This window comes from Nerophis ophidion, linkage group LG14, assembly GCF_033978795.1.
Source record: "Nerophis ophidion isolate RoL-2023_Sa linkage group LG14, RoL_Noph_v1.0, whole genome shotgun sequence".
NCBI classification, from domain to species: Eukaryota; Metazoa; Chordata; class Actinopteri; order Syngnathiformes; family Syngnathidae; genus Nerophis; species Nerophis ophidion.
In genome coordinates, this window is record NC_084624.1 from 8,194,320 (window position 1) to 8,220,358 (window position 26,039).

The following is a 26,039-nucleotide window of genomic DNA, read 5'->3' on the forward strand; positions in this document are numbered from 1 at the left end:
CACTGCCGTTGTGTCCTTGGGCAAGACACTTTACCCACCTGCTCCCAGTGCCACCCACACTGGTTTAAATGTAACTTAGATATTGGGTTTCACTATGTAAAGCGCTTTGAGTCACTAGAGAAAAGCGCTATATAAATATAATTCACTTCACTTCACTTCCAAAGTGCTGCACAGCCATGTTTAACACAATTGTAAAAAAAAAATAAAAATAAAATAAAAATATATATATTATGCTCCACCAATGACTGAATAAAAACAAAAAATAAATAAATATAAAACCAATATAAAAACAAATATGATTAAAAACTATGTTAAAGAGTAAAATCAATTAAAACAGTAAAATAGAAAATCAAAGTGTATAAAAAACACAGAGGACCACACAATTCACGTAGTGTTAAAAGCCAAAGAATAAAAGTGGGTCTTAAGACGAGACTTAAAACACGCCACTGTGGATCAGGGCTTCACGGTGGCAGAGGGGTTTGTGCGTCTGCCTCACAATACAAACTTCCTGCAGTCCTGGGTTCAAATCCAGGCTCGGGATCTTTCTGTGTGGAGTTTGCATGTTCTCCCCGTGAATGCGTGGGTTCCCTCCGGGTACTCCGGCTTCCTCCCACTTCCAAAGACATGCACCTGGGGATAGGTTGATTGGCAACACTAAATTGGCCCTAGTGTGTGAATGTTGTCTGTCTATCTGTGTTGGCCCTGCGATGAGGTGGCGACTTGTCCAGGGTGTACCCCGCCTTCCGCCCGATTGTAGCTGAGATAGGCACCAGCGCCCCCCGTGACCCCGAAAGGGAGTAAGCGGTAGAAAATGGATGGATGGATGGAAATAAATATAAAACCAATATAAAAACAAATATGATTAAAAACTATTTTAAAGGGTAAAATCAATTAAAACAGTAAAACAGAAATCAAAGTGTATAAAAAACACAGAGGACCACACAACTCACGTAGTGTTAAAAGCCAAAGAATAAAAGTGGGTCTTAAGACGAGACTTAAAACACGCCACTGTGGATCAGATGACGACACTTCCGGTATTGATCGGTATCGATACCCAAATTTGCGATATCGCCCACTCCTAGTTTCCACATTGATAGACTTATTGGTAAATAACTTATTTTAGATGAAACACGCGATCAAGAAGCACTGAGATATCACCGTGGAATACTCGCAAGGTTGGTGTTTTATAAGAAAAAACAAACAAACGGAATTCCTATTTAAAAACACTTATTTTGAAAGAGCCTAACAGGAAATGACTCTCAAGCAGTCGTACCCTCTCTCTCTCCCTCTCCCTCCCAGCATGAAGCGGGAGCCGGGCGAGTGGAGAGCATCCACGCTGCGTGTCAGTCAGGAGTGGAGGACGTGGAGGAATCCGCCGCACGAGCCGACAACCATGGCCCGAGTCGCCGTCTCTTTTGTGCTCTTCTGGCTGCTCTGGGGCCCCCGCTGTGCTCTGGGTGGAAAAGGTAGGAACCCGGAAAAAGAAAATGTTTTTTTTTTACCCTTTCCAAAGTTGTGCAAATGTACCGAGTTTATTTAATATTGAAGTATTTCTGGCGTGTTTGTCTTCTCTCTGAGAAAGTCTTTTCTACTTGTTTCCCGCGTGAACGTCACCGTCATTGAGACAGGTGTTTAATTAGTGTTTGCAGTAAAGCGACATCTCTGCTGCAAAAAGACACGTGACACATCTTAAAGACCTACTGAAATGAGGTCCATTCTATGTGTCATACTTGCGATATTGCCATGTTTTTGCTGAAAGGATTTGGTAGAGAACATCGGCGATAAAGTTCGCAACTTTTGGTCGCTAGTAAAAAAGCCTTGCCTGTACCGGAAGTAGCAGACGATGACGTCACAAGCGTGAGGGCTCCTCACGTCCTCACATTGTTTATATTCAGACCGAGAAAACGACAATTTCCCCATTAATTTGAGCGAGGATGAACGATGTGTGGATGATGATATTGATAGCGAAGGACTAGAAAAAAAAAGGCGATTGCATTGGGACGGATTTAGATGTTTTTAAGACACATTTACTCGGATAATTCTGGGAAATCCCTTATCTTTCTATTGTGTTGCTAGTGTTTCAGTAGGATTAAATAGTACCTGATAGTTGGAGGGGTGTGGCCACGGGTGTTTTCAATCAATCAATGTTTATTTATATAGCCCCAAATCACAAATGTCTCAAAGGACTGCACAAATCATTACGACTACGACATCCTCGGAAGAACCCACAAAAGGGCTAGGAAAACTCACACCCAGTGGGCAGGGAGAATTCACATCCAGTGGGACGCCAGTGACAATGCTGACTATGAGAAACCTTGGAGAGGACCTCAGATGTGGCCAACCCCCCCCCACCCCCAGGGGACCGAAAGCAATGGATGTCGAGCGGGTCTAACATGATACTGTGAAAGTTCAATCCATAGTGGCTCCAACACAGCCGCGAGAGTTCAGTTCAAGCGGATCCAAGACAGCAGCGAGAGTCCCGTCCACAGGAAACCATCTCAAGCGGAGGCGGATCAGCAGCGTAGAGATGTCCCCAACCGATACACAGGCGAGCGGTCCATCCTGGGTCTCGACTCTGGACAGCCAATACTTCATCCATGGTCATCGGACCGGACCCCCTCCACAAGGGAGGGGGGGACATAGGAGAAAAAAGAAAAGAAGCGGCAGATCAACTGGTCTAAAAAGGAGGTCTATTTAAAGGCTAGAGTATACAGATGAGTTTTAAGGTGAGACTTAAATACTGAGGTAACATCTCGAACTGTTACCGGGAGGGCATTCCAGAGTACTGGAGCCCGAACGGAAAACGCTCTATAGCCCGCAGACTTTTTTTGGGCTCTAGGAATCACTAATAAGCCAGAGTCTTTTGAACGCAGATTTCTTGCCGGGACATATGGTACAATACAATCGGCAAGGTAGGATGGAGCTAGACCGTGTAGTATTTTATACGTAAGTAGTAAAACCTTAAAGTCACACCTTAAGTGCACAGGAAGCCAGTGCAGGTGAGCCAGTACAGGCGTAATGTGATCAAACTTTCTTGTTCTTGTCAAAAGTCTAGCAGCCGCATTTTGTACCAACTGTAATCTTTTAATGCTAGACATAGGGAGACCCGAAAATAATACGTTACAGTAGTCGAGGCGAGACGTAACAAACGCATGGATAATGATCTCGGCGTCTTTAGTGGACAAAATGGAGCGAATTTTAGCGATATTACGGAGATGAAAGAAGGCCGTTTTAGTAACTCTTTTAATGTGTGCCTCAAAGGAGAGAGTTGGGTCGAAGATAATACCCAGATTTTTTACCGAGTCACCTTGTTTTATTATTTGGTTGTCAAATGTTAAAGTTGTATTATTAAATAGAGGTCGGTGTCTAGCAGGACCGATAATCAGCATTTCCGTTTTTTTGGGCGTTAAGTTGCAAAAAATTAGCGGACATCCATTGTTTAATTTCATTAAGACACGCTTCCAACTGACTACAGTTGACGCCAGTCTCTGAGGGAAGTCGACGGCAGCTGCATGGACGGCGCAACCTGAGGGTTGCAGGTTCGCTTCCCACCTATTGACATCCAAATCGCTGCCCTTGTGTCCTTGGGCAGGACACTTCACCCTCGCCCCCGGTGCCGCTCACACTGGTGAATGAATGATGAATGAATGACTGGTGGTGGTCGGAGGGGCCGTAGGCGCAAACTGGCAGCCACGCTTCCGTCAGTCTACCCCAGGGCAGCTGTGGCTACAGATGTAGCTTACCACCACCAGGTGTGAATGAATGATGGGTTTCCACTTCTCTGTGAGCGCTTTGAGTATCTAACAATAGAAAAGCGCTACATATATCTAATCCATTATTATTAAAAAATCTGGGTATTATCTTTGACCCAACTCTCTCCTTTGAGTCACACATTAAAAGCGTTACTAAAACGGCCTTCTTTCATCTCCGTAATATCGCTAAAATTTGCTCCATTCTGTCCACTAGAGACGCTGAGATCATTATCCATGCGTTTGTTACGTCTCGCCTCGACTACTGTAACGTATTATTTTCGGGTCTCCCCATGTCTAGCATTAAAAGATTACAGTTGGTACAAAATGCGGCTGCTAGACTTTTGACAAGAACAAGAAAGTTTGATCACATTACGCCTGTACTGGCTCACCTGCACTGGCTTCCTGTGCACTTAAGATGTGACTTTAAGGTTTTACTACTTACGTATAAAATACTACACGGTCTAGCTCCAGCCTATCTTGCCGATTGTATTGTACCATATGTCCCGGCAAGAAATTTGGGTTCAAAAGACTCCGGCTTATTAGTGATTCCTAGAGCCCAAAAAAAGTCTGCGGGCTATAGAGCGTTTTCCGTTCGGGCTCCAGTACTCTGGAATGCCCTCCCGGTAACAGTTCGAGATGCCACCTCAGTAGAAGCATTTAAGTCTCACCTTAAAACTCATTTGTATACTCTAGCCTTTAAATAGACTCCCTTTTTAGACCAGTTGATCTGCCGTTTCTTTTCTTTTTCTTCTATGTCCCACTCTCCCTTGTGGAGGGGGTCCGGTCCGGTCCGATCCGGTGGCCATGTACTGCTTGCCTGTGTATCGGCTGGGGACATCTCTGCGCTGCTGATCCGCCTCCGCTTGGGATGGTTTCCTGCTGGCTCCGCTGTGAACGGGACTCTCGCGGCTGTGTTGGATCCGCTTTGGACTGGACTCTCGCGACTGTGTTAGATCCATTATGGATTGAACTTTCACAGTATCATGTTAGACCCGCTCGACATCCATTGTTTTCCTCCTCTCCAAGGTTCTCATAGTCATCATTGTCACCGACGTCCCACTGAGTGTGAGTTTTCCTTGCCCTTATGTGGGCCTACCGAGGATGTCGTAGTGGTTTGTGCAGCCCTTTGAGACACTGGTGATTTAGGGCTATATAAGTAAACATTGATTGATTATTATTATTATTATAAGCTCAGCTGATCTCCGGTAAGAGGCAACTTTTTACCACAATTTTCTCACCGAAAACTGCCGATTGACAAGTGGTCGGGATCCATGTTGGCTTGACCGCTCTGATCCTTAGTAAAGTTTCACCTGCAGGAATTTTAAACAAGGAATCACCGTGTGTTTGTGTGGCTAAAGGCTAAAGCTTCCCAACTCCATCTTTCTACTTTGACTCCTTCATTATTAATTGAACAAACTGCAAAAGATTCAGCTACACAGATGTCCAGAATACTGAAATACTGAAAAGAGACGAATTTTAGCCGCAAATGGCTTCCTGACAGTCCGAGACGTCACAAAGTTTTCAACAAGAAACTCCGCGGGAAATTTAAAATTGCAATTTAGTAAACTAAAGCGGCCGTATTGGCATTAGTTGCAATGTTAATATTTCATCATTGATATATAAACTATCAGACTGTGTGGTCGCTAGTAGTGGCTTTCAGTAGGCCTTTAATGACCCACTTTGAAACATATATAACCATAAAAGCAAATAACAACGGTCTATTACGAAAGGCAATTGTCTAAATCAGTGTTTTTCAACGTATTTTGAAACAAGGCACATTTTTTTTCATTGAAAACGTTAAAAAATTGAAACTCAGACAGTAAAAAGTTGTTGTCGCAATTGTTGGATTTGACGTTAAAGCTTAAGCGAGCATGCATGACTATAGCTCTTGTCTCAAAGTAGGTGTACTGTCACCACCTGTCACATCACACCCTGACTTATTTGGACTTTTTGGCTGTTTTCCTGTGTGTAGTGTTTTACTTCTATTTTGGTATTTTCCTGTAGCAGTTTCATGTCTTCCTGGACCAGGATTCAAGCATATTTCAGTTGTTTTTACCCTTCTTTGTAGGGACATTGTCGATTGTCATGTCACGTTCGGATGTAGATTGAGGACGCTGTCTTTGCTGTCGTCCAGCATTCTTGGTTCTGCATAGCCTTACCTGAGCTTCACTGCCTTTCCTTAGGGGCACCTACCTTTTGTATATATTTGGTTTAAGCATTAGATACTTTTTTTACCTGCACCCTGCTACCCGCGCTCTCTGACATCTACTGGTATGGAAGAGTATTACATGGGTACTCTGCCGAGCTCTAGATAGTACAGACACTCAACAACAGCACATTATTTGCGGATTATAATTACTGCACTGGACTCTCACTATTATGTTAGATCCACTATGGACTGGACTCTCACTATTGTGTTAGATCCACTATGGACTGGACTCTCACTATTGTGTTGGATCCACTATGGACTGGACTCTCACTATTATGTTAGATCCACTATGGACTGGACTCTCACTATTGTGTTAGATCCACTATGGACTGGACTCTCACTATTATGTTAGATCCACTATAAACTGGACTCTCACACTATTATGTTAAATTCACTATGGACTGGATTTTCCCACACTATTATGTTAGATCCACTATGGACTGGACTATTCACTATTATGTTAGATTCTCTATGGACTGGACTCTCTCTATTATGTTAGATCCACTATGGACTGGACTCTTACACTATTATGTTGGATCCACTATGGACTGGACTTTCACTATTATGTTAGATCCACTGTGGACTGGACTCTCACTATTATGTTGGATCCACTATGGACTGGACTCTCACTATTATGTTAAATCCACTATGGACTGGACTCTCACACTATTATGTTAGATCCAATATGGACTGGACTCTCACACTATTATGTTAGATCCACTATAAACTGGACTCTCACACTATTATGTTAAATTCACTATGGACTGGATTCTCCCACACTATTATGTTAGATCCACTATGGACTGGACTTTCACTATTATGTTAGATCCACTATGGACTGGACTCTCACTATTATGTTAGATCCACTATGGACTGGACTATCACTATTATGTTAGATCCACTATGGACTGGACTCTTACACTATTATGTTAGATCCACTATGGACTGGACTCTTACACTATTATGTTAGATCCACTATGGACTGGACTTTCACTATTATGTTAGATCCACAATGGACTGGACTCACTATTATGTTAGATCCACTATGGACTGGACTCTCACTATTATGTTAGATCCACTATAAACTGGACTCACACTATTATGTTAAATTCACTATGGACTGGACTCTACCACACTATTATGTTGGATCCACTATGGACTGGACTTTTACTATTATGTTAGATCCACTATGGACTGGACTTTTACTATTATGTTAGATCCACTATGGACTGGACTCTCACACTATTATGTTAGATCCACTATGGACTGGACTCTCACACTATTATGTTAGATCCACTATGGACTGGACTCTTACACTATTATGTTAGATCCACTATGGACTGGACTCTTACACTATTATGTTAGATCCACTATGGACTGGACTTTCACTATTATGTTAGATCCACAATGGACTGGACTCACTATTATGTTAGATCCACTATGGACTGGACTCTCACTATTATGTTAGATCCACTATAAACTGGACTCACACTATTATGTTAAATTCACTATGGACTGGACTCTCCTACACTATTATGTTAGATCCACTATGGACTGGGGTTTTACTATTATGTTAGATCCACTATGGACTGGACTCTCACACTATTATGTTAGATCCACTATGGACTGGACTCACTATTATGTTAGATCCACTATGGACTGGACTCTCCCACACTATTATGTTGGATCCACTATGGACTGGACTTTTACTATTATGTTAGATCCACTATGGACTGGACTCTCACACTATTATGTTAGATCCACTATGGACTGGACTCTCACTATTATGTTAGATCCGCTATGGACTGGACTCTCACACTATTATGTTAGATCCACTATGGACTGGACTCTCACTATTATTTTAGATCCACTATGGACTGGACTCTCACACTATTATGTTAGATCCACTATGGACTGGACTTTCACTATTATGTTAGATCCACTATGGACTGGACTTTCACTATTATGTTAGATCCACTATGGACTGGACTCTCACACTATTATGTTAGATCCACTGTGGACTGGACTCTCACACTATTATGTTAGATCCACAGTGGACTGGACTCTCACTATTATGTTAGATCCACTATGGACTGGACTCTCACACTATTACGTTAGATCCACTATGGACTGGACTCTCACACTATTATGTTAGATCCACTGTGGACTGGACTCTCACTATTGTTAGATCCACTATGGACTGGACTCTCACTATTATGTTAGATCCACTATGGACTGGACTCTCACTATTATGTTAGATCCACCATGCACTGGACTCTCTCACTATTATGTTAGATCCATTATGGACTGGACTCTCACTATTATGTTAGATCTACTATGGACTGGACTCTCACACTATTATGTTAGATCCACTATGGACTGGACTCTCACACTATTATGTTAGATCCACTGTGGACTGGACTCTCACACTATTATGTTAGATCCACTGTGGACTGGACTCTCACACTATTATGTTAGATCCACAGTGGACTGGACTCTCACTATTATGTTAGATCCACTATGGACTGGACTCTCACACTATTACGTTAGATCCACTATGGACTGGACTCTCACACTATTATGTTAGATCCACTGTGGACTGGACTCTCACTATTGTTGGATCCACTATGGACTGGACTCTCACTATTATGTTAGATCCACTATGGACTGGACTCTCACTATTATGTTAGATCCACCATGCACTGGACTCTCTCACTATTATGTTAGATCCATTATGGACTGGACTCTCACTATTATGTTAGATCTACTATGGACCGGACTCTCACACTATTATGTTAGATCCACTATGGACTGGACTCTCACACTATTATGTTAGATCCACTGTGGACTGGACTCTCACTATTATGTTAGATCCACAATGGACTGGACTCTCACTATTATGTTAGATCCACTATGGACTGGACTCTCACACTATTATGTTAGATCCACTATGGACTGGACTCTCACTATTATGTTAGATCCACTATGGACTGGACTCTCACTATTATGTTAGATCCACTATGGACTGGACTCTCACACTATTATGTTAGATCCACTATGGACTGGACTCTCACACTATTATGTTAGATCCACTGTGGACTGGACTCTCACACTATTATGTTAGATCCACTATGGACTGGACTCTCACACACTATTATGTTAGATCCACTATGGACTGGACTCTCACACTATTATGTTAGATCCACTATGGACTGGACTTTTACTATTATGTTGGATCCACTATGGACTGGACTCTCACACTATTATGTTAGATCCACTATGGACTGGACTCTCACTATTATGTTAGATCCACTATGGACTGGACTCTCACACTATTATGTTAGATCCACTATGGACTGGACTTTCACTATTATGTTAGATCCACTATGGACTGGACTCTCACACTATTATGTTGGATCCACTATGGACTGGACTTTCACTATTATGTTAGATCCACTATGGAATGGACTCTCACACTATTATGTTAGATCCACTATGGACTGGACTTAAATAATATTATTTTAGACCCACTCGACGTCCATTGCATCTGGTCTCCCCAGGGGGGGGTGTGAGGTCGGCGGAGTTGCAGGGGGCGGGGTTTGGTGGTACCGTGGGTATAATTGTAGCGTCCTGGAAGAGTTAGTGCTGCAATGGCTTCTGGGTATTTGTTCTGTTGTGTTTATGTTGTGTTACGGTGCTGATGTTTACCCGAAATGTGTTTGTCATTCTTGTTTGGTGTGGCTTCACAGTGTGGCGCATGTATGGATGTATTTTGTGGACGCCGTAAGTTTTTGCTGTCGTCCAGCATTCTGTTTTTGTTTACTTTGTAGCCAGTTCTGTATTACTTTCGTTTTGCATAGCCATTGCCTTTTCCTTTCCCTTTTTGTTAATTTTTGGTTTAAGCATTACATACCTTTTTTTTACCTGCACACTGCCTCCTGCTGCGGTCTGCATTTTGGGATCGCCACAAACCATCCTCGTCCCACCCGACACATTCCGACTTTTGCAAAGCAATTCACCACCTGCTGACATGGAGTTTTACGCAGCACAGACACTAAGCAACGGCGCATTATTTGCAGATTATAATTATCCATCCATTTTCTACTGCTTGTCCCTTTCGGGCGGAAGGCGGCGTACACCCTGGACAAGTCGCGACCTTATCGCAGGACCAACACAGATAATTATTGGTTTGCAAAAAAATATTTTTGGGACCATTTAGGTGAAGTTGCATAATTTCCCACGGCACACCAGACAACATCTCCTGACACACTAGTGTGCCGCGGCACAGAGGTTGAAAAACTCTGATTTAGATAATAATGAGTCATGTATTGGAATATGGGATCCATCCATCCATTTTCTACCGCTTATTCCCTTTGGGGTCGCGGGGGGCGCTAGTGCCTATCTCAGCTACAATCGGGCGGGAGGCGGCGTACACCCTGGACAAGTCGCCACTTCATCGCAGGGCCAACACAGATAGACAGACCATTATTTGAATTAGTTTTAACTATTAAATAAACCTAAAATATGAATTATTGGTAACACTTTAGTATGGGGAACATACTCTAAGTAACAGATATTTAATTTAGAGTTATTTGGACCCTAGGGGAACATTATAAGTAACACAACTTATATTACAGTTATTTGGACACCAGGGGAACATATTTTAAGTAACACAACTTAATTTAGAGTTATTTGTACTTTAGGGGAACATATTCTATGCAAAAAATACTTAATTTAGAGTTTTTTGGACACTAAGGGAACATATTCTAAGTACAGTAACTAATACTTAATTTAGAGTTATGTGGACACTAGGGGAACATATTGTAAGTAACTAATACTTAATATAGAGTTATTTGGACACCAGGGGAACATATTGTAAGTAACAAAGACTTAATTTAGAGTTATTTGGACACTAGGGGAACATATTCTAAGTACCAAAGACTTAATTTAGAGTTATTTGGACACTAAGGAAATATATTTTAAGTAACAAAGACTTAATTTAGAGTTATTTGGACACTAGGGGAACATATTCTAAGTACCAAAGACTTAATTTAGAGTTATTTGGAAACTAGGGGAACATATTTTAAGTAGCAAAGACTTAATTTACAGTTATTTGGACACTAAGGGAACATATTGTAAGTACCAAAGACTTAATTTTGAGTTATTTGGACACCAGGGGAACATATTCTAAGTACCAAAGGCTTAATTTAGAGTTATTTGGACACTAGGGGAACATATTCTAAGTAACAAATACTTAATTTAAAAGTTATTTGGACACTAGGGGAACACATTGTAAGTACCAAAGACTTAATTTAGGGTTATTTGGACACAAGGAGAACATATTTTAAGTAACAAAGACTTAATTTAGAGTTATTTGGACACTAGAGGAACATATTTTAAGGAACAAATACTTAATTTAGAGTTATTTGGACACTAGGGGAACGTATTCTAAGTAACACATACTTAATTTAGAGTTATTTGGACACTAGGGGGAACATTGTAAGTACCAAAGACTTAATTTAGAGTTATTTAGACACTAGGGGAACATATTCTAAGTAACAAAGACTTAATTCAGAGTTATTTGGACACTAGGGGAACATATTCTACGTTCCAAAGACTTAATTTAGAGTTATTTGGACACTAGGGGAACATATTCTAAGTAACACATACTTAATTTAGAGTTATTTGGACACTAGGGGAACATATTGTAAGTAATATATACTTAAATTAGGGTTATTTGGACACTAGGGGAACATATTGTAAGTAACGCATACTTAAATTAGGGTTATTTGGACACTAGGGGAACATATTCTAAGTACCAAAGACTTAATTTAGAGTTATTTGGACACTAAGGGAACTATTCTAAGTAACAAATACTTAATTTAGACTTATTTGGACACTAGGGGAACATATTTAAGGAATAAATACTTAATTTAGAGTTAGGTGGACACTAGGGGAACATATTCTAGGTAACACATACTTAATTTAGAGTTATTTGGACACTAAGGGGAACATTGTAAGTTCCAAAGACTTAATTTAGAGTTATTTGGACACTAGGGGAACATATTCTAAGTAACAAATACTTAATTTAAAAGTTATTTGGACACTAGGGGAACATATTCTAAGTACCAAATACTTAATTTAGAGTTATTTGGACACTAAGGGAACTATTCTAAGTAACAAATACTTAATTTAGACTTATTTGGACACTAGGGGAACATATTTTAAGGAACAAATACTTAATTTAGAGTTATGTGGACACTAGGGGAACATATTCTAAGTAACACATACTTAATTTAGAGTTATTTGGACACTAGGGGGAACATTGTAAGTACCAAAGACTTAATTTAGAGTTATTTAGACACTAGGGGAACATATTCTAAGTAACAAAGACTTAATTTAGAGTTATTTGGACACTAGGGGAACATATTCTATGTTCCAAACACTTAATTTAGAGTTATTTGGACAGTAGGGGAACATATTCTACGTTCCAAAGACTTAATTTAGAGTTATTTGGACACTAGGGGAACATATTCTAAGTAACAAATACTTAATTTAAAAGTTATTTGGACACTAGGGGAACATATTCAAAGTACCAAAGACTTAATTTAGAGTTATTTGGACACCAAGGGAACTATTCTGAGTAACAAATACTTAATTTAGAGTTATTTGGACACTAGGGGAACATATTTTAAGGAACAAATACTTAATTTAGAGTTATGTGGACACTAGGGGAACATATTCTAAGTAACACATACTTAATTTAGAGTTATTTGGACACTAGGGGGAACATTGTAAGTACCAAAGACTTAATTTAGAGTTATTTAGACACTAGGGGAACATATTCTAAGTAACAAAGACTTAATTTAGAGTTATTTGGACACTAGGGGAACATATTCTACGTTCCAAAGACTTAATTTAGAGTTATTTGGACACTAGGGGAACATATTCTAAGTAACACATACTTAATTTAGAGTTATTTGGACACTAAGGGGAACATTGTAAGTACCAAAGACTTAATTTTGAGTTATTTGGACACCAGGGGAACATATTCTAAGTACCAAAGACTTAATTTAGAGTTATTTGGACACTATGGGAACATATTTTAAGTACCAAAGACTTAATTTAGAGTTATTTGGACACTAGGGGAACATATTCTAAGTACCAAAGACTTAATTTTGAGTTATTTGGACACTAGGGGAACATATTCTAAGCACCAAAGACTTAATTTAGAGTTATTTGGACACTATGGGAACATATTTTAAGTACCAAAGACTTAATTTAGAGTTATTTGGACACTAGGGGAACATATTTTAAGGAACAAATACTTAATTTAGAGTTATTTGGACACAAGGGGAACATATTCTAAGTAACAAGGACTTAATTTAGAGTTATTTGGACACTAGGGGAACATATTTTAAGTAACAAGGACTTAATTTAGATTTATTTAGACACTAGGGGAACATATTGTATGTAACAAAGACTTAATTTAGGGTTATTTGGACACTAGGGGAACATATTCTAAGTACCAAAGACTTAATTTAGATTTATTTGGACACTAGGGGAACATTTTAAGGAACAAATACTTAATTTAGAGTTATTTGGACACTAGGGGAACATATTCTAAGTAACACATACTTAATTTAGAGTTATTTGGATGCTAGGGGAACATATTCTAAGTAACACATACTTAAATTAGGGTTATTTGGACACTAGGGGAACATATTCTAAGTACCAAAGACTTAATTTAGAGTTATTTGGACACTAGGGGAACATATTCTAAGTACCAAAGACTTTATTTAGAGTTATTTGAACACTATGGAACATATTTTAAGGAACAAATACTTAATTTAGAGTTATTTGGACACTAGGGGAACATTGTAAGTACCAAAGACTTAATTCAGAGTTATTTGGACACTAGGGGAACATATTTTAAGGAACAAATACTTAATTTAGAGTTATGTGGACAGTAGGGGAACATATTCTAAGTAACACATATTTAATCTAGAGTTATTTGGACACCAGGGGAACATATTGTAATTAACTAATACTTAATTGAGAGTTATTTGGACCCTAGGGGAACATATTGTAAGTAAAAAAGACTTAATTCAGAGTTATTTGGTTTGGGTTCGGGTTCGTTAGAGGGTTAGGGTTATTCTAAAGCCATGCAGAATAAGGCATTAATACGTACTTAATGACTAATTAAGAGCCAATATGTTACTAATTTGCATGTTAATAAGCAACCAATTAATGGTGAATATGTTCCCCATACTAAAGTGTTACCGACTTATTTTATATTTGTGTAAACATTGGACACAGTGTGTTGTCAAGCTTATGAGATGCGATGCACGTGTAAGCCACTGTGACACTATTTATTTTTTAAACGTTTTTATATCATTTTTTATAAATGGCTGTGATAATAATGGAAACGAGGGATTTCTAATCACTGCTATGTTGAAATTCTTATTAATATTAATAACGTTGTTGATATTATTCATTTTTCTTTGACTACTTTTGGATTGCTTTGTGTCATGTTTGTGTGTCCTGTTGATTGCTATTCTGAATTGGAATTGTTTTATTATGGTAGTATTGTGTATTAATTTATTGGATTGATTAATACAAAAAAAACATTTCGTTTTCACAGAATATCGCCAAATTTAAAAATAAATTGCTTTAAAAACTGCCAGAGTTACATCATTTAAAAATGAGGGTAAATTATAGTGTTGGCCCCTCATGTCATAATGCCCCCCCCCTGTTGAACCTTTTAAGTGTCGTCATAAAACCCACTTTTATTCCTTGGCTTTTAAATCGGCGTGAGTCCTGTGGTCTCCTGTGTCTTTTATTGTTTTATTCTATTATATTGATTTGTTTTTATTGTATTGACATTTTATTTAATTCTATTAGTTGTTTTTGTATGCCCACGGCACACCAGACTGTATCTAGTGTGCCGCGGCACAGTGGTTGAAAAACACTGGTCTAATATACCCTTAAAACCCGACATCTGCAAAATTGCTTTTAGTTTAAATCAGGGTTTTCAACCTTTTTTCAGGCAAGGCACATTCTTTTCCAGAAAACGGTAAAAAAAATTAAACTGCACCAGGTCGTCAGGCCTTATTTTGAGTTTGTTGGTGTTTTTTTTTGGTGTGTAGTGCTTTAGTTCTTGTCTTGCGCTCTTATTTTGGCGTTTTCCTGCAGCATTTTCATGTCTTCTTTCATGTCTGCTTTGTGTTGGCAAGCAAAGTTATTCACGTTGTTGCTATCCTTCTTTGTGTGGACGTTGTCGATTGTCATGTCACGTTCGGATGTAGATTATGGACGCCGTCTTTGCTCCACAGTAAGTCTTTGCTGTCCTCCAGCATTCTGTTATTGTTCTATTTGTAGCCAGTTCAGTTTTTGTTTGGTTCTGCATAGCCTTACCTGAGCTTCAATGCCTTTTCTTAGGGGCACTTACCTTTTGTGTATTCTTGGTTTAAGCATTAGATACCTTTTTTTACCTGCACCCTGCCACCCGCTGTTTCTGACATTTACAAAGCAAATAGCTACCGGCTGCTAACTACTGGTATGGAAGAGTGTTACATGGTTACTCTGCCGAACTCCAGAAAGTACAGACACTCAACAACAGCACATTATTGGCGGATTATAATTACTGGACTGGACTATGGACTGGACTCTCACACTATTATGTTAGATCCACTATGGTCTGGACTCTCACACTATTATGTTAGATCCACTATGGACTGGACTCTCACACTATTATGTTAGATCCACTATGAACTGGACTCTCACTATTATGTTAGATCCACTATGGACTGGACTCTCACACTATTATGTTGGATCCACTATGGACTGGACTCTCACTATTATGTTAGATCCATTATGAACTCGACTTTCACTACTATGTTAGATCCACTATGGACTGGACTCTCACTATAATGTTAGATCCACTATGGACTGGACTCTCACACTATTATGTTAGATCCACTATGGACTGGACTCTCACACTATTATGTTAGATCCACTATAGACTGGACTCTCACACTATTATTTTAGATCCACTATGGACTGGACTCTCACTATTATGTTAGATCCACTATGGACTGGACTCTCACACTATTATGTTAGATCCACTATGGACTGGACTCTCACACTATTATGTTAGATCCACTATGAACTGGACTCACACTATTATGTTGGATCCAATATGGACTGGACTCTCACTATTATGTTAGATCCATTATGAACTCGACTTTCACTACTATGTTAGATCCACTATGGACTGGACTCTCACTATAATGTTAGATCCACTATGGACTGGACTCTCACACTCTTATGTTAGATCCACTATGGACTGGACTCTCACTATTATGTTAGATCCACTATGGACTGGACTCTCACACTATTATGTTAGATCCACTATGGACTGGACTCTCACACTATTATGTTAGATCCACTATGAACTGGACTCTCACTATTATGTTAGATCCACTATGGACTGGACTCTCACACTATTATGTTAGATCCACTATGGACTGGACTCTCACACTATTATGTTAGATCCACTATGAACTGGACTCACACTATTATGTTAGATCCACTATGAACTGGACTCACACTATTATGTTAGATCCAATATGGACTGGACTCTCACTATTATGTTAGATCCATTATGAACTCGACTTTCACTACTATGTTAGATCCACTATGGACTGGACTCTCACTATAATGTTAGATCCACTATGGACTGGACTCTCACACTCTTATGTTAGATCCACTATGGACTGGACTCTCACTATTATGTTAGATCCACTATGGACTGGACTCTCACACTATTATGTTAGATCCACTATGGACTGGACTCTCACACTATTATGTTAGATCCACTATGGACTGGACTCTCACACTATTATGTTAGATCAACTATGGACTGGACTCTCACACTATTATGTTAGATCCACTATGGACTGGACTCTCACTATTATGTTAGATCCACTATAGACTGGACTCTCACACTATTATTTTAGATCCACTATGGACTGGACTCTGACTATTATGTTAGATCAACTATGGACTGGACTCTCACACTATTATGTTAGATCCACCATGGACTGGACTCTCACACTATTATGTTAGATCCACTATGGACTGGACTCTCACTATTTTGTCAGATCCACTATGGACTGGACTCTCACTATTATGTTGGATCCACTATGGACCGTACTCTCACACTATTATGTTAGATCCACTATGGACTGGACTCTCACACTATTATGTTAGATCCACTCTGGACTGGAGTCTCACTATTATGTTAGATCCACTATGGACTGGACTTTCACTATTATGTTAGATCCACTATGGACTCGCTGTACTGTCACTATTATGTTAGATCCACTATGGACTGGACTCTCACATAGTGGATCTATTATGTTGGATCCACTATGGACTGGACTCTCACACTATTATGTTAGATCCACTATGGACTGGACTCTCACTATTATGTTAGATCCACTATGGACTCGCTGTACTATCACTATTATGTTAGATCCACTATGGACTGGACTCTCACACTATTATGTTAGATCTACTATGGACTGGACTCTCGCTATTATGTTGGATCCATTATGGACTCGACTTTCATTACCATGTTAGATCCACTATGGACTGGAGGCTCACACTATTATTTTAGATCCATTATGGACTCAACTTTCACTACTATGTTAGATCCACTATGGACTGGACTCTCGCTATAATGTTAGATCCACTATGGACTGGACTCTCACTATTATGTTAGATCCACTATGGACTGGACTCTCACTATTATGTTAAATCCACTATGGACTGGACTCTCACTATTATGTTAAATCCACTATGGACTGGACTCTCACTATTATGTTAGATCCATTATGGACTCGACTTTCACTACTATGTTAGATCCACTATGGACTGGACTCTCACTATTTTGTTGGATCCACTATGGACTGGACTCTCACACTATTATGTTAGATCCACTATGGACTGGACTCACACACTATTATGTTAGATCCACTATGAACTGGACTCACACTATTATGTTAGATCCATTATGGACTCGACTTTCACTACTATGGTAGATCCACTATGGACTGGACTCTCTCACTATTATGTTAGATCCACTATGGACTGGACTCTCACACTATTATTTTAGATCCTTATGGACTCAACTTTCACTGATATATGTTAGATCCACTATGGACTGGACTCTCACTATAATGTTAGATCCACTATGGACTGGACTCTCACTATTATGTTAGATCCACTATGGACTGGACTCTCGCTATTATGTTAGATCCATTATGGACTCGACTTTCACTACCATGTTAGATCCACTATGGACTGGACTCTCACTATTATGTTAGATCCACTATGGACTGGACTCTCACTATTATGTTAGATCCATTATGGACTCGACTTTCACTACTATGTTAGGTCCACTATGGACTGGACTCTCACTATTATGTTAGATCCACTATGGACTGGACTCTCACACTATTATGTTATATCCACTATGGACTGGACTCTCACTATTATGTTAGATCCATTACGGACTCTACTTTCACTACTATCTTAGATCCACTATGGACTGGACTCTCACTATAACGTTAGATCCACTATGGACTGGACTCTCACACTATTATGTCAGATCCACTATGGACTGGACTCTCACACTATTATGTTAAATCCACTATGAACTGGACGCCTCACACTATTATGTTAGATCCACTATGGATTGGACTCTCACTATTATGTTAGATCCACTATGGACTGGACTCTCACACTATTATGTTAGATCCACTATGAACTGGACTCTCTCACTATTATGATAGATCCACTATGGACTGGACTCACACACTCTTATGTTAGATCCACTATGGACTGGACTCTCACTATTATGTTAGATCCACTATGGACTGGACTCTCACTATTATGTTAGATCCACTATGGACTGGAATTTTAACACTATTATTTTAGACCCACTTGACGTCCATTGCATCCGGTCTCCCGGGGGGAAGGTGGGGCTAAGTTTTTGCTGTTGTCCAGCATTCTGTTTCAGTATTACTTTCATTTTGCCGAGCATGTTGTTGTGGCTCGTGCAGCCCTTTGAGACACTTGTGATTCAGGGCTATATAAATAAACATCGATCGATGATTGATTGAATTACACATCGTGCCAACTTCACTGGTTCCGGGTGTTGTTGACACAGCGCTCCCCGCTGTGCCAATGCAAGGCAGGGATAGCGTGTTAATTGGGTCCCTGGAGCGATAACGATCGTTATTTTCTTTGTTTATAAACGATCTCAACACGGCCGACAGCCTCAGGGACAACTTGCAAAGTGCTCCAGAGCTCGTTTTTCCGCAGAGGCCGCCCAACCAAACCGTAAACACAGTCTCACAGACGCGTCAGCCGCTGTGAAGGCCACAAGATTCAGCATGTTAGGAAAATAACCGCACCGGCTTTCAAATGAATTAATAATAGTTTTCCAAAGGTACGGTGTTGAAAAAAAAAAAAGAAGAAAATCTCTTTGAAGGGGATCACGTCAAGGCCACTTTGTTCCGCCGGCATTCTGTGTACGAGTCCCGGCTCAGCAGAATGATGTTTACCGGAGACAAAGGACACCTCTACATGCGCGAAAGGAGACGAGTGGGGGACTAAAAAGAGAGGATTTGCTGTGGACAAAAAAAAAAAAGAAGGAAGGCAATTGAAACCAGATCAGATTTATGGCGCTCTTTTCAACACAACCGTCGAGCTGCTTTGTCCCCGCCGCAGCATAAATCCTTAGGACGTGGAAACATAACTCAGGTGATCCTCCTCTGAGCTCGTTAGACAGCTGCTCCCCGTCTTCACAGTCGCTCGCCTCCCCGGGGTCTTCCCCCTCTTTCTTTTCCTCCCCGTCCGTCCTTCTCTCCATCAGCGTTGTCCCGGTACCAATAAAATGTATCTTGATACTTTTTGGTACTTTTCCATAAATAAAGGGCACCACAAAAAATGTCATTATTGACTTTATTATAACATCCATCCATCCATCATCTTCCGCTTATCCGAGGTCGGGTCACGGGGGCAACAACCTAAGCAGGGAAACCCAGACTTCCCTTTCCCCAGCCACTTCGTCTAGCTCTTCCCGGGGGATCCCGAGGCGTTCCCAGGCCAGCCGGGAGACATAGTCTTCCCAACGTGTCCTGGGTCTTCCCCGTGGCCTCCTACCGGTTGGACGTGCCCTAAACACCTCCCTAGGGAGGCGTTCGGGTGGCATCCTGACCAGATGCCCGAACCACCTCATCTGGCTCCTCTCGATGTGAAGGAGCACCGGCTTTACTTTGAGTTCCTCCCGGATGGCAGAGCTTCTCACCCTATCTCTAAGGGAGAGACCCGCCACACGGCGGAGGAAACTCATTTGGGCCGCTTGTACCCGTGATCTTATCCTTTCGGTCATGACCCAAAGCTCATGACCATAGGTGAGGATGGGAACGTAGATCGACCGGTAAATTGAGAGCTTTGCCTTCCGGCTCAGCTCCTTCTTCACCACAAAGGATCGGTACAACGTCCGCATTACTGAAGACGCCGCACCGATCCGCCTGTCTATCTCACGATCCACTCTTCCCTCACTCGTGAACAAGACTCCTAGGTACTTGAACTCCTCCACTTGGGGCAGGGTCTCCTCCCCAACCCGGAGATGGCACTCCACCCTTTTCCGGGCGAGAACCATGGACTCGGACTTGGAGGTGCTGATTCTCATTCCGGTCGCTTCACACTCTGCTGCGAACCGATCCAGCGAGAGCTGAAGATCCCGGTCATATGAAGCCATCAGGACTACATCGTCTGCAAAAAGCAGAGACCTAATCCTGCGGTTACCAAACCGGAACTCCTCAACGCCTTGACTGCGCCTAGAAATTCTGTCCATAAAAGTTATGAACAGAATCGGTGACAAAGGACAGCCTTGGCGGAGTCCAACCCTCACTGGAAATGTGTTCGACTTACTGCCGGCAATGCGAACCAAGCTCTGACACTGATCATACAGGGAGCGGACCGCCACAATCAGACAGTCCGATACCCCATACTCTCTGAGCACTCCCCACAGGACTTCCCGAGGGACACGGTCGAATGCCTTCTCCAAGTCCACAAAGCACATGTAGACAGGTTGGGCAAACTCCCATGCACCCTCAAGAACCCTGCCGAGAGTATAGAGCTGGTCCACAGTTCCACGACCAGGACGAAAACCACGCTGTTCCTCCTGAATCCGAAGTTGGACTATCCGGCGTAGCCTCCTCTCCAGTACACCTGAATAGACCTTACCGGGAAGGCTGAGGAGTGTGATCAAAAAAATCTATTAAACATATATTTATAATTGTAATTTAGTCCTTAAATAGAATAGTGAACATACTACACAACTTGTTTTTTAGTAGTAAGTAAACAAACAAGGAATCCTAATTAGTCTGCAGTAACATATTTTGTCATTTATACACCTATTATTTTGTCAACATTATGAGGGACGAACTGTAAAAATGTATCTACTTGTTCATTTACTATTGAAACTGTAACATTTTATTATTATTCTTTATTCTTTATTATTCCGCTCCTTCGTACCCTAATTTGACCCCCTTAAGTGAAGTGAATTATATTTATATAGCGCTTTTCTCTAGTGACTCAAAGCGCTTTACATAGTGAAACCCAATATCTAAGTTACATTTAAACCAGTGTGGGTGGCACTGGGAGCAACATGCTTCAAAACTCACCAAATTTGACACAAACGTCAGTCCGGCAAACCTTCCCCTACTTATTAAGCAACCAAACCCCAAAAATGAAAAATGCGCGCTAGCGCCCCCTAAAAAGACACAAAAAAACAGACTGCTTGTAACTTCCGTTGGAATGTCATAGAGACATGAAAGAAAAACATCTATGTAGGTCTGACTTAGACCTACATTTCCAATTCGAACCTTCTATAGCAAAAATCAACAGGAAGTTGGCAAAAACCCCTTCAAAGCAAAATTTTTGCAAAAAAATTCAATTTTTGTCTCTTTGAGCTATAATTTGACCCCCTTAAAATGCTTCAAAACTCACCAAACTTGGCGCACACTTCAGGACTGACAAAAATTGCGAACTAATAAAAAACCAAACCCCAAAACTCAAAATTGCTCTCTAGCGCCCCCTAGGAATACAACACAGACAAACTGCTCCTAAGAAGAAAACACAGACAAAACTGCTTGTAACTTCCGCTAGGTATGTCGTAGAGACATGAAACAAAAACCTCTATGTAGGTCTGACTTAGACCTAGATTCCCCATTAGAAACTTCTATACCTAAAATCAACAGGAAGTTGGCAAAAACCCCTTCAAAGCAACATTTTTGCAAAAAATGCAATTTTTGCCTCTTTGAGCTATAATTTGACCCCCTTAAAATGCTTTAAAACTCACCAAACTTGGCCATGGGCAAAAAATAAAACCAACCTTTTATTATTATTCTTTATTCTTTGTTATTATTCCGCTCCTTCGCACCCTAATTTGACCGCCTTAACATGCTTCAAAACTCACCAAATTTGACACAAACGTTGGTCTGGCAAACCTTCCCAACTTATTAAGCAACCACACCCCAAAAATGAAAATTGCGCGCTAGCGCCCCCTAAAAACACAGAAAAAACAGACTGCTTGTAACTTCCGTTAGGAATGTCGTAGAGACATGAAAGAAAAACCTCTATGTAGGTCTGACTTAGACCTAGATTCCCCATTAGAAACTTCTATACCTAAAATAAACAGGAAGTTGGCAAAAACCCCTTCAAAGCAAAATTTTTGCAAAAAATGCAATTTTTGCCTCTTTGAGCTATAATTTCACCCCCTTAAAATGCTTCAAAACTCACCAAACTTGGCCATGGGCAAAAAATAAAACTAACGTTTTATTATTATTCTTTATTCTTTATTATTATTCCGCTCCTTCGTACCCTAATTTGACCCCCTTAACATGCTTCAAAACTCACCAAATTTGACACAAACGTCAGTCCGGCAAACCTTCCCAACTTATTAAGCAACCAAACCCCAAAAATGAAAATTGCGCGCTAGCGCCCCCTAAAATCACAGAAAAAATAGACCGCTTGTAACTTCCGTTAGGAATGTCGTAGAGACATGAAACAAAAACTACTATGTAGGTCTGACTTAGACCTAGATTCCCCATTAGAAACTTCTATACCTAAAATCAACAGGAAGTTGGCAAAAGCCCCTTCAAAGCAACATTTTTGCAATAAAGCAATTTTTGCCTTTTTGAGCTATAATTTGACCCCCTTAAAATGCTTCAAAACTCACCAAACTTGGCCATGGGCAAAAAATAAAACTAATGTTTTATTATTATTATTTATTCTTTATTATTATTCCGCTCCTTCACACCCTAATTTGACCCCCTTAAAATGCTTCAAAACTCACCAAACTTGGCACACACATCAGGACTGGCAACATTTACGCTCTCGTGAAAAAAACCCACCCCAAAACTCAAAAATGCGTTCTAGCGCAATTTTTGAATAAAACACAGAAAAAACTGCTCCTAAGAAGAAAACTAAGACAAAACTGCTTGTAACTTTCCGTAGGAATGTCAGAAAGACATGAAACAAAAACTTATATGTAGGTCTCACTTAGACCTACATTTTAATAATTGACATCCTTCAGCAAAAATCAACAGGAAGTTGAAAATTACCCCTTCAAAATAAAAGTTTTGTAAACACCCGTCACCTTTTTTCAAACGTTATCTCCTCTGAGCCCGTTTGTCGTTTCGGCTTCAAACTCGCACAGAAGAGAGTTTGAACCCTTTTAATTAAAAGTTTTCAAAAGAGTTTTGATTACTGCTCCGGTTTGGATTTTACGCAGCATCAAAAAAAACCTGCGCAAATTTTCCTAAAAAATGTCTTTTTTGCCTCTTTGAACTGTAATTCGACCCCCTTAAAATGCTTCAAAGTGCAAGTTAAAGCACTACTATGTAAAGCGAAAGCCATTTATCAACATTATCCAGAAAAAACGATCTGTAATTTCACCCCCTTAACATGCTTCAAAACTCACCAAATTTTACACACACATTGGGACTGGCGAAAATTGCCATCTAATAAAAAACCAAACCCCAAAAATCAGAAGTAAACTCTAGCGCCCCCTAAGAAAAAACACAGACAAAACTGCTTATAACTTCTGTTAGGAATGTCGTAGAGACATGAATAAAAAACTTCTATGTAGGTCCAGGGCTTGAGTCTCGGCGGCAGCAGCCAAAGGCGGGCCCGACCAACGCTGCTTGCAGCTTTAATTGCAATTTAGTCCTTAAAGACCCTAAAATGAGATTTTCCTATTCAAACACGGATAGCAGGTCCATTCTATGTGTGATACTTGATCATTTCGCGATATTGCCATATATTTGCTGAAAGGACTTACTAGAGAACATCAACAATAAAGTTAGGGTTGGGGTTGACCCTAACCCTAAGTACAACGAAACTTTGTTTTCAGCACAAAGTTCAAGATGAGACAAACAACAATGTAGAGTTACAGAACAGGAACGCTCATGGGTCGCCACAAGGCGGCCCGCAAAAGATGGGGAAAAAGGTCAACGCTGGGGAAGAATGAGTAAAAAAATGCTATCTAGACTAGGAAAAAAACCACAGCAACGCACCTACACATATTACAACGTACATCTCGAGATATCTAGCAACAGAGGGGAGGGAGTGGGGGGCCATGGTGGCCGGCCGCAGCTCTCAAGCGCCGCCCATCCTTCCGTCAACCCCTATGGGATTATTGTATTTTTCGTGACTTGGTGTCTTAGTAAATGGTGCTTTCATAGTCTTGGCACTTAAACATTTTATTAACAAAGTTCCCGGAAAAAAAAACAATTACCATGGAAACAGACCTTTACTGTGTACCAATCTAAATTAATATTCATCCAAGGAACTTTTATGTGTGTTTAATAATTATATGCCTCTGTATGCAAGAAGTGTGTGTGTTTATTGTTCTTGCATTTATTTATCAGTGTGTGGAGGACTGTCAAGTCGCTGTGCTGCCGCGCGAGTGGGTATGCACTCTAATTAGGATGTTAATTACTCAGAGATGCTAATTAAAATATGCCTGATGAGGCATACGGAGTGGAATGCTAGGTGTCACAATAGAGTGATGCATGGTTTTTTTTGTTCGAAATTACCCGCTCCGGTGTGTGCGCGGGAGAGAGGATCGTGTGTGTTTGCGTACGCCAAATGACAGCAGCCGGTCTAATGTCTCCACCGGGTTGTTTTAGGGTCAGCACTGCTCCGTGTGGCGGGCCGGACTCCACTAAATGAGCTGGGTCGGCAGGACCAAAGCCACGCAGGGCTGATTAACTCCAAATGAAGGCACGGATGAAACAAAGGGAGAGAGTCCTCTCTATTTTCCATAATTCCTTGCGGCGGCCTAAGTGTGAATGAGATGAACGTCGTCGTGGCTTGTGCAGCCCTTTGAGACACTTGTGATTATGAGTTGGAAAATTGTGTTAGATGTAAATATAAACAGAATACAATGATTTGCAAATCCTTTTCAACCCGTATTCAAATGAATGCACTACAAAGACAAGATATTTGATGTTCAAACTCATAAACTTTATTTTTTTTTTGCAAATGATAATTAACTTAGAATGTCACGGCTGCGACACGTGCCAAAGTAGTTGGGAAAGGGCATGTTCACCACTGTGTTACATCACCTTTTCTTTTAACAACACTCAATAAACCTTTGGAACTGAGGAAACTAATTGTTGAAGCTTTGAAAGTGGATTTATTTCCCATTCTTGTTTTATGTAGAGCTTCAGTCGTTCAACTGTCTCGCTGTCGTATTTTACGCTTCATAATGCGCCACACATTTTCCATGGGAGACAGGTCTGGACTGCAGGCGGGCCAGGAAAGTACCCGCACTCTTTTTTTTACAAAGCCACGCTGTTATAACACGTGCTGAATATGGCTTGGCATTGTCTGGCTGAAATAAGCAGGGGCGTCCATGAAAAAGTCGGCGCTTAGATGGCAGCATATGTTGTTCCAAAACCTGTATGTACCTTTCAGCATTAATGGTGCCT

At 40.5% G+C, this 26,039-nt stretch overlaps 1 protein-coding gene across 1 annotated transcript in view; it reads left to right on the forward strand.

Annotated features, from left to right (window-relative positions):
* The first annotated feature begins 1,290 nt into the window (after positions 1-1,290).
* clstn2a (calsyntenin 2a) overlaps positions 1,291-26,039 on the forward strand; it is a 376,557-nt gene continuing 351,808 nt past the window's right edge. Inside the window, exon 1 of the mRNA XM_061919775.1 lies at positions 1,291-1,466. Within this exon, the coding sequence (XP_061775759.1) occupies positions 1,301-1,466 (166 nt within the window). The 5' untranslated portion in view covers positions 1,291-1,300. The remainder of the gene's footprint in view (positions 1,467-26,039) is intronic.